This window comes from Emys orbicularis, chromosome 10 (assembly GCF_028017835.1).
Source record: "Emys orbicularis isolate rEmyOrb1 chromosome 10, rEmyOrb1.hap1, whole genome shotgun sequence".
Classification (NCBI taxonomy): Eukaryota; Metazoa; Chordata; order Testudines; family Emydidae; genus Emys; species Emys orbicularis.
The window spans coordinates 8,725,670-8,736,255 of NC_088692.1; the positions used below are offsets into that span (position 1 = coordinate 8,725,670).

Below are 10,586 nucleotides of genomic sequence, written 5' to 3' on the forward strand. Positions count from 1 at the left end.
CCCTCTCCTCCCCCGCCCCGGGTGGTGGGTGCGGAAGGAAGGAGCAGGGACAGGCCTCCCCACTGGTGCCGTGAGTGAGGGGCAATGGGAAGGTAGCGGCTCGGTTTGTACTCAGGCAGTGCTGCGGTTAGCCCTTGTGCTGGGGGCCTCGTGCTCCAGGGCCAGGCTTGGTGACTGGGCTGAGGAGGGAGCCGCGCGCTGGGGCTGCGGTTTGCGGCTTCCGCTTCCGGGTCGAGGACTGGGGGACTCGCTGCAGCTGCTGCCGGAGCCGCCATCACCGCCGCTATGCCTAAAGGAGGTGAGGGAGGGGCGGATGAGAGGAAACAGGCCCCAGGAACGGTGGGGCTAAGGAGGGGGGCCCCAAGCCCTAAGTCCCTGGGGGAGGGATATAAGCCCCCCAGGAGCGGTGGGGTTTAGGGGGGGGCAAGCCCTAGGTTCCTGGGGAAGGGGTATAAGCCCCCCCACGAGTGGTGGGTTAAGGGCGGGCCCAAGCTCTAGGTCCCTGGGGGAGGGGTATAAGCCCCCCAGGAGCAGTGGGGTTTGTCGGGGCAAGCCTTAGGGCTCGGGGGAAGGGGTGTAAGCCCCACAGCAGTGATAGGATCAAGGGGGGGGGGCAAGCCCTAAGTCCCTGGGGGAGGGGTATAAGCCCCCCGGAGCGATTGGGTTGAGAGGAAGATGCAAGCCCAGGGGAATGGAGTGATGGGTTATGGGGAGGTGCAAGCCCCCATGGACCGATTGCAGGTTCAGGGGAGTACAAGCTTGAAGCCCCTGTGGGTGATGGGAGAAGCATGAGGGGGCATAAGCCCCTGGGAACTAAGGGGTGTGTGCAAGTTGTAGGGGTACTGTGTGCAGGGGGAAAGTAGTGGGACTGGTTGCCCATAGCAGATCTAGTGCCAGGTGATGGGTTTTGTTCTGCACTGGGGAGGAGGCTGGCATCTGTTGAGCATGGAGTGTATGATTGGTGCTGTACAGAATACATGAGGCACTGAGCTCACAAGCTAAATTGGGCACAGAATGCAGTTCACATGTACCCAATGTACTGACTGATGGGGCCTGTTTCAAAGGGATGCTGATGGCATGTGGTTCTTTAAGATTCTTCCTTCAGTGGATTAGTATTTGAGAGGCCTCTGGGGATATTTAGAAAGGATCTAAATCAGGGGTTCTTAAACTGGGGGTTGGAACCCCTCAGGGGGTCGCAAGGTTATTACATGGGGGGTTGTGAGCTGTCAGCCTCCACCCCAAACCCTGCTTTGCCTCCAGCATTTATAATGGTGTTAAATATATAAAACAGTGTTTTTAATGTATAAGGGGGGTCACACTCAGAGGCTTGCTATTAGTACAAAAGTCTGAGAACTACTGATCTAAATGAAGAGAAGGTGGTTACTTGCTGCATAAGAGTACAGTACAGAAGAAGACACAAAGATGACTTTTAATGTCTCATTTTAGAGTTTTTAGTGGCTCTAAACCCACCACCATAATAGCTTCACTCACAGCATCTTGCTGTTATGCAGTGGGTACCAACCTGCCTGCATGTGGTACAGGAGAGCTAATGAGGGAATGAGAGTCCATCAGGTCTGAGCTGGTTCTACCCAGATCATTCTCTAGATTCACTAAATCTGTCCACATAATTGGCTCTTGCATGCTTTCTATGGAATCAAATCTTACTATGTTAATGTAAATTATTATTCCCCATTCTACCCTTCCTGTAGTCTCTGCCAATTTACTTTATTAGTGTCCATTAACTGAGTTTGTGAACTGTTGCCAGACTGTTAGAGAATTCTTTAGGCATCAAATACAGTATTCCCACCCCCCACAGTCTTTCATATCATAAGATCTGTTTCCCAGTTTTTTAATACAGGTTCTTTGATATCTTGATCTAGGCCAGACATCCTTCATACCAGTTTGTACTATATAAAACTATTGCTAGACATAGGAAAAGGCTCCAGACTTATTTGTATTGATGCTCATAATTATTTTTGTAATGAAAGCTCAATAAATTCAATTTTTCCTATTCCAAATTCATCACACAATTCTAAACATATCCCTCTCAAGTTTGTCTGTGGCTTTGCAGGGTGAAACCCTGGCCCCAATGAAATCAATGGGTGTTTTGCCATTGACTTCAGGGGGGCCAGGGTTTTGCCTGCAGTGTTTGGCAGCGGACTTGGATTTAATCCTGTCAATAATTAAAAAAAACAAAAACCCCAGCTGCGTATGTTACAAATACATCTTGCTCCAAAAGGATCCACTCGGTGAATGCTCTTCTCTTTTCTGTAATGTGTGTGTGTAATTTTTTATAATCTATGTTCTGTAAAGAAATAGTGCTATTGAAGAAATAGTTCATAATGTGTTGGGGGATAAACCCTTTCTGCTGCACAAATATGAGCTTGTCTGCTAATACAGAACAAGTGTTTCTGAAGTACTTCTTGATCTCTGTTTAGAGGCTGTCGAAACCCGTTTTCCCAAGTTTTTTTTTAAACTCATAGCTCCATAAAATTCTTCTAAGCTTAAATTCACATTAATAGTAATACTCTTATAGACTGAAATAAATATGTATTTAAAAACATGCCTATCTTAGGCTCTGTGTGCCTTTACCATAATTTAAAAATACAATCATCTGTGGGTTTCAAAGTGCTTTGCAAAGGAGGATAAGACTCATTATCCCTATTTTACAGATGGGGAAACTGAGGCACAGAGGTGAAGTGACTTGCCCAACGTAATGCAGCAGGTCAGTGGCAGAGCTAGGAATAGAACTCAGGTTGCATGACTCACAGCCCAAAGCCCCTTACAGTCCTGCCTCCTTACCATGAGCAAAGGCCTTCCCTATGCCCTCCTTGATTAAATATCTGCATACTAATGTGACTCAAGTCTCATCTCATTCGAGTTGATGAGATGATGGTAAAAGTATTGAGCGGTACAATACTTAATTCTTTGGTACAGGCTTCAATGTAGAATGGGTAAAACTTAGAACTAATAAGCTTTGCTCGTTCGTATCTATTGCTTTTGACAACACCTAATGTGAAGACCAAAGGGGGTTACAGGCTAGTTTTATTTTTTGAAAAAATACGTTGAAATCTGCTGTTATAAGCTGACCTGACACATAAAGAAAACAAATGCCTGAAAATGCATCTGCCAGACACCAAAGAGCCTAGTTACCCTGGTAGTATTGTAGCAGATCATTGTTTTAGATCATGTAGCCCTTCATGGTGTAGAATAATGCATAAAGTTTACAGCATAGTAGTTACTTTGTACCTGTATCAGTCATGCCACACTCTTTTTAAAATAAGTAACCAATTTGGAATTGTAATGCTACTCTGGCATCTCTATAAGCTGTGAGAAAAAAGGGTGGTTTACTGGGGTAGATAAGTCCTTTGATGTACAGCACCATCTATCAGTGGCTGCAGACACCACTGTAGTTGAAATCACAACTGAAAATCCATCACATGTTTTTTGAAGGCGGCAGGCACATGTAAGTTCTTTGAGTGAATATCCCCTTTCAAGGCCACTAGTGTACAGAACCTCACCTCTCATGTTAGAAAACGTAGAAATGCAGAGGTGAAGGGACCATGAAGCTTCCTAAGATTTGTGGGGAGGTGGCTTATTGAGCTCCCCAAGATTGGCTGGGAATTCTCCCTTCAAGCCTCCTGCTTTTTACATTTCCCCCCTTCAGATTTTCTAAGAACTGCATGTTCAAAGCTCCCTTCCTAGAGACATTAGAAAATCTGCAGTGAAAAACAGTGTGAGGAAAGAGGACGAGGGGAGCGGGGGGGAGGTATGTTGGAGCTATTGAGAGCCCTCCTCATGAATAATTGTGCCCCCCAGCCTTGGTAGGTTCCTCAAGACAACTCCACCCACAGTCACAGTAAGTGGCTCAGCTCTGATCAAGAAAACAGGGGTTGCCTGCCTCTGCTGGACCAACGTACTAATGCTGGTTGACAAACTTAAAGCCAAAAAAGGGACAATTTTTTCATGAACATTTTCCAGTTATTCAACCAGCTCAATAAATTAGGTTAGTTGGGCACTACTGAACCTCTGCAGGGGAGCTGGTGCTCTCCCCTCATACAGATCTCAGGAAGAGTGTTCCCTTGATCTCTCGCCCCCGACCCCTTCCCCCCAAGGCTACTTACTGACCTCAGGGAATAAACAGGGGGGTAAAGAGGTCAAACGGCTGTCCCATGGCTCCTGCCAGTGGCCCTCCTCAGATCTGCAGGAGGAGAGAACCCCCTCGTGAACTGTTTGGCAAAAAAATCATTGCCAAGTACTTTTAGTGGTCAGATTGTACTTTGAGCTCTGTGTCTGCAGGGAAAAGGGTAGAGACTGTTTAAAAAAGAAAGCTCAGGTCTCCAGCAGTCCTTGGATGTCTTGTGCCGAGACCACTGGAGCTGCCATTCTTCAGGAAACATGAATAGTTTCAGTGATTTCACATCAATCAATTTAAGTTTGGCGATAGGTATTAAAATTTGGTGGTAGATCCCGGATCTCAGCTAGGGCAATGCATCCAGGGAAACTGATTTCATCTCTCATTTTTCTGGGTATGTGTGTAGGGGCGGCGGGCAGTCAGGAAAAATCAGGGTTCTAGTAGAAATTCACTTACAATTGCTGTCACTCCCTAGTGTTTCTGTGGCAGCATAGTTAGAGCGCAGCTCCCTGCTGTGTAGGAAATGCAGAGTAAGGAGCGGTTGTGGGATTTATATTTGGTTGCCAACCCAGGAAGTGAATCAGAGGCAACTGTGGATGTGGATGGAAGGGGAAGGATGGTGTCATTCCACTATCTGAGCCCTTGGAAGCGTAATTCTCCTCATCCTTCTATAGCCTGACAGAACTATGCTGCAATGCCTGGTGTCTGTAGTAGCTGAGGGATGAAAACAGTAGTACCTACCTTGAGGAGTGGTGAGAACATCCCTAGTGAACTACAGGAAAAACTGAAATTGATCAGAGCTTTTATTTGCTAACATGATGTAGAGAATCTTATGGAGATGGTGGGCTATGTTCTTTTCTGGTGATGCCAGGTATAAACTGGGCCCTCTCAAATACAGACCATTGGATTAGATGGTCCAACTGGCGCAGGCTTCCCTAGAAACTGGAGGGGTTAAGCTAAGTCTGAAAGTTTTTCTCTGAACACTTTTATGGTTCAATAACAGTTCTCTATGTATTTATCTAAGGGCTGGAAGTGCTTGACTAAGGTCGGTGAATTACTGGGCTCCTTCTGTGTTCTTTTAGCTTTTACTGGAAGAAGAACTGGTCTGTACTATGCACAACCACAGCCAAGAGAGAATGGAGGACAGGCTTTTGAGTTTCTGGAAACATCTCACTAAATCAGCTACTGACTTAATTTCTCGTGCAGGTAGAAAAGGAGGCCACAAAGGCCGAGCAAGACAGTACACAAGCCCTGAAGAGATTGATGCACAGCTCCAAGCAGAAAAACAAAAGGCCAGGGTATGTGTTGTGTCTGGTCACGTGCTTAGCAAGATAAACTGCTGCTCTTATACTCAATTATTTTGCAGTTCATGAGCAAAGGCAACTTAGAGTCAAGTGTTGTAAATCATTCTGTCACCTGAATTACAATATGTGGAAAAGCTTCTATGTTGGGTTTGACAAGCTGCAATTCTCCAGATTTTCTGTTGGTGACCTAGAGTTTTAGAGCTGGATCTAATTTGTAGTAATGTTTGGGCAGTTTCTATCAAAATCAATGGGGTATCGAGCACTTGAAACCAAAGTCAGAATGTGTCCCCTTATTCTCGTCCTCTGTGGGAAGTAAAATGTGAAACATAGAATATGGTGATCAAGTTACCTAGCAATGGATATCATATTGTATATAGAAAGCAGTGGAGTCTCTTATTGAGGACCCTGTTAATGCAGGTGATGTGAATAATGGGACACATTTAGGGGACAAAATGTATCTTGCTCTTGAATGCAATAAAAATAAAATTGATTATAGGAGACATACCAGTAATACTGACATTCTCGGCCATGCAGTTGTATCCCTTGCCTATTAATGTTTTCACTGTGCTTACTTCTTTTCAAGAGTCGTTGCTAGAGGTTGCAATTTCATCAGTTTACATTTTTTCTTAATCTCCTGTAAACTCATAGGAAGAGGAGGAGCAAGAAGAAGGGGGGGAAGGGGCAATAGGAGACCCCAAAAAAGAGAAGAAATCCTTAGATTCAGACGAGAGTGACGAAGATGACGAGGACTATCAGGTACCGTAACTCCCAATGCATTTAACGTAAATGAACACCCCACATTCTCAAGGCACAACCAACCTGCTAATCCTTAATTTTTATTTTCCCCATGTATTTGTGGGCTCCTGAGCCCAGATTTATAAGGATGGTGGGATTTTTTAAAGTTAAATTTAGTGTGTGTCTCCTCCCAGTTAATCTTCACTCCATTAATAATTTGTTCATTGCTGTACACTGAAGTGGAAGAAACAGAGGTGGTAACGTTCACTATTAACAGTGGGGTTGAAAACACATGGTAAAGTAAAATATGATGTGGCAGCAGATATATTCCCTGGTAATAAGAATTTTTTTTAGTGTCTGTCTAGGTTTGGTTTCAGAGGTAATGACCACATGAGTGAACTTTCTCCACTAGGACGCATGTGAAGAAGACTCATTGAGCCTTGACAGCTACAGAACTCATTGATAACATGCATGTCCTTTGTTTCTAAACTCCAGCAAAAGCGCAAAGGCGTGGAAGGGTTGATAGACATAGAGAATCCCAATCGAGTTGTTCAGACAGCCAAAAAAGTAACTCAGCTGGATCTGGATGGACCCAAGGAGCTGTCGCGGAGAGAGCGGTAACAATCCCCCTTCTCTCTTATAGCTTGGAGAGATGTGTGTGTTGTGTTTGTTCCTAGAATAACGTTCTGCCTCCTGCAATGGCCAAGCCACGTAGTGCCAGTAAATCTGACCTGCTGGGAGGGAAGTTGACGTCTCAGTGAGGTCCTTTATGTATTTGAGCCCATCGTCAGAGTAGGTGTGAAGATAATTATCAGGATTCACTTTGGATCCCAATTTCATTGGGTAGGAACTTACATGGTTAAGTAGAGCCAGCCTATGTTGGTGGCTGCCATCCTACATGGGGGGAGGGATAGCTCAGTGGTTTGAGCATTAGCCTGTTAAACCCAGGGTTGTGAGTTCAATCCTTGAGGGGGCCATTTAGGGATCTGGGGCAAAAATCTGTCTGGGGATTAGTCCTGCTGTGAGCAGGGGGTTGGACTAGATGACCTCCTGAGGTCCCTTCCAACCCTGATATTCTATGATTCTATTCTATGTGTTAACTACTTATGCTAAACAATCTGTAATTAGCTGTGACACTCTGAGCACCTTTCCCAGACCTGAAGAAGAGCTCTGTATAAGCTTGGAAGCTTGTCTCTTTCACCAGCAAAAGTTGGTCCAATAAAAGATATTACCTCACCCACCTTGTCATCCTAAAGTCAGGCAGCTTTGCGAAACGCATTGAGATGGGCATAAGTGTTTTTTCCTCTGATAATTATTATAATGGTTATTAATTATTTGTGTTAAGCACCTAGTAGCCCTTGTCATGGACCCTGGCTATCTAGTTTTCCTTTCTAAAAGCCTGATGTCAATAATCAGAAATAACTGCCCCTGTGCATTAGTGCGTAGTGGCAGAAAAATACCATACCAAGGGTCACGCTGTTAGTTCCTGGTGTGGCAGGAGCCCTAGTATTGATGGGAGTGCGTTTTCCAGATTCCTGGGGTCAGAGTGAAGTTACATGCCCCAGTGGACACTTAGATTTTGTTTTCAGTCTTGAACTCAGTTGCCATTTCACAGGTGAGTTTTTAGAGAGAAAAGTGTGAGTTTGATTCAATACCGATTCCTACAGCTGAAGGGTGGCTTTGGGTAGGGCACTAGACTGGGAAGCAGGAGGACTGTGCTCTGGTTTGACACTGTCCTGCTGTGGGATATTAGGCTAAGGCCTGGGCTAGACTAGCAGGGGGGTTCGAACTAAGAGACGCAACTTCAGCTACGCTATTCGCATAGTTGAAGTCGAAGTATCTTAGTTCGACTTACTTGGCTGTCGTCACGGTGGCGAGTCGACTGCCGCGGCTCCCCCGTCGACTCCGCTTACTCCTCCTGCCGGGGTGGAGTACGGGCGTCGATTCGCGAATCGATTTGTCTCGTCTGGACGAGACGCGATAAATCGATCCCCGATACGTGGAACGCTATCCGGCGGGTAGTATAGGCGTACCCTAAGTCACTTAACTCTTTGTGCCAGAGTTTTCCCTGGCACAGTGGGAACAGAAACAATCCCTAATTCACCAGGCTACTGTGAGGCACTTGGGTGTGGTGATAATGAATGTTAGAAAGAAGCCTTTATTTAGGTAGCTTTTCAAGCCAGAAGCCATCTTCACCATGGCTTTTCCCAAGCCCCATGACTGCTCTGAAAAGGATTTAAACATTATTTTGATCTTCGGCCTCCTTGAATTGCTCGATCGCTAACATGCTAATTAGAGAGTGAAATGACTGTGCGCATTTGTGCTCCAAGATCAGAGGTCGATGCTGCTTGAGATCATGCCTTCTCTTAATCCCCTTTCTAACGCTAACGATTCCTGTGTGTTAATTTGGGTACCATGATGACTCGTGTATTTCACTCAAACAGAGAAGAAATAGAGAAGCAGAAAGCAAAAGAAAGATACATGAAAATGCATCTAGCTGGTAAAACAGAGCAGGCAAAGGCAGATCTCGCTCGACTAGCCATCATTCGGAAACAGAGGGAAGAAGCTGCCAAAAAGAAAGAAGAGGAAAGAAAAGGTAAGGCTGTTACAATAACTGTTCCTCATTCCGTCCACCCCTAACTGGCCTCGCCGACAGCCATACCTCCAGGAGCTGTGATCTCAGTATCACAAGCGAAGGAGGCATAGTATTCCCTTTCTGCCAGTGCTGTTACCGTGTGCTGTTAAACAGCTATTCTGTTCAACCCTAGAGTCGGCTTTGTTTCATCCTCTGCCTTATGCTGCGTCATAAAGTGGTAGATTAGTTAGGCAGTGAGCAGGCAAAGTAAGGAGGGAATTGCTCTCTACACCTACAGCGCTTCAGCTGAACAGGCAAAGGTAGTGGATTTTTGTACATGTTTGCACCAGCAGTTCAGTGAATTCCCTGCAAACAGCTTGGATATTGGGCATCAGAATTACATATGGGGTGGGGCCTAAACGGCTCAGGGAATTGGTAATGGGATATAGAGCTTTGCATCTCTAGGTCACAGGCTGACCCTTAATTCAGCTGAAGTATCTAGTGAACCAGAGTGCTGATGGGGGTTTGGTCTCAGTCCATTTCGCACTGCACAGATCTCTCCACTGTTGGCACCAATGACTGAGGCCAGGGTCAGGATGGACCGTAGAGATGGCATTCTCCTTTCACTCTGGATGTGGGCCCACCAGGAATTTTAGCATCTAAGCAGGGGGGTGGCAGAGGGACACTTGCTAAGCTGTTATCTGTGCTATGCGTGTAGTGTGGCTAAATGGAGCTCTGTCTCTAGGGCCACTGAGGCAGCACCAATTCCCCACGTGCATCTGAAAACATTGACAAGTCTCTCTCTTTTCTTTCTCCCCTCCCACTCCCACAGCAAAAGATGACGCGTCTGTGGCAGGCAAAAGACTGCAATCACTATCCCTTAACAAATAAGCACAGGACATACAGGAGGAAGAATTCCAGGGAACTGCCTGGTGCCTGCCAGGAACTCTGCCATGTTGCATACCACATAGGGTGTACTGCAACATCGAAGTCAAATTCACCACCAAGAGACACTGACAGTGTGTTCGTCTTCATCTTGGCACAGAATTCCATTTTGGGTTGGGGGGGCAGCTGCTATCTTCAGGGCAGAACCGTGCTGAACAGCACTTCTCTGTGTAACAGTTTGGAAACCTGAATGTTTTTGCTGTTTTTAGGACTGAGAACACATTAGGGGCAGGGTAGGGGAGCAAGGTGGGAGGGGTAATGCTTCATATATTAGATCACAAAACCTAGATTTTTCTGTCAGCTTGGGGGTGGGGCATGGGGTCGGTAATCTTGATGAAAACCCAAAGGTCGGGGGTGTGTATCGTAAGGACCCACTTCTGCAAACAGCCCGTGAAATTGAGCTGCAGAGTGTTGTAAGAATAGTCTGGAAGCCTAACTTCATGGCTGTTTTTCTGGAGTGCTGTTCATTCCCATTTTCACCCTCCACCCCCCACCCTTTTCCCTCCCCTCTGACTAGGGATAGTGTCAGTTTTTAACCACAGCATCCTTTGTTTAAAGCAAAGCCTTCATTGATTGTACCAAAACCCAGGTAAAAAGAAAAACTCAATAAATTAAAAACAAACCAACCCAAACTTGTATATTTGGCTGATTAAAATTTAAATTATCGTAAACGCTTTGCCCTTGTCTTTTGTGCGTGTCAGCATGAAATCTCATGGGCACCAGGCGTGCTTCTGTGGGGTTTCCAGTTACAGCAACTTGTGGGAGATGCCCCGTACCTGTGATGGTGACTTGCTATTTCATGTCTGTTTTGCTCTGCTTTCCTGGCACTTTGTGCCACTTGCACTGTCAAAATGGAGCCAATAGGACAAGTCTGACTGGAGCATCTGGACTG

General features: G+C 45.7%; 1 protein-coding gene across 1 annotated transcript; it reads left to right on the plus strand.

Moving 5' to 3' along the window:
• The first annotated feature begins 175 nt into the window (after positions 1 to 175).
• Positions 176 to 10,356, plus strand: PDAP1 (PDGFA associated protein 1). The gene is made up of 6 exons (XM_065411898.1): positions 176 to 298; positions 5,342 to 5,433; positions 6,088 to 6,195; positions 6,670 to 6,791; positions 8,619 to 8,770; positions 9,582 to 10,356. Exons 1-6 carry the CDS (start codon positions 286 to 288, stop codon positions 9,638 to 9,640), a joined length of 546 nt encoding a protein of 181 aa, XP_065267970.1. The 5' UTR covers positions 176 to 285; the 3' UTR covers positions 9,641 to 10,356.
• Positions 10,357 to 10,586: the final 230 nt, after the last annotated feature.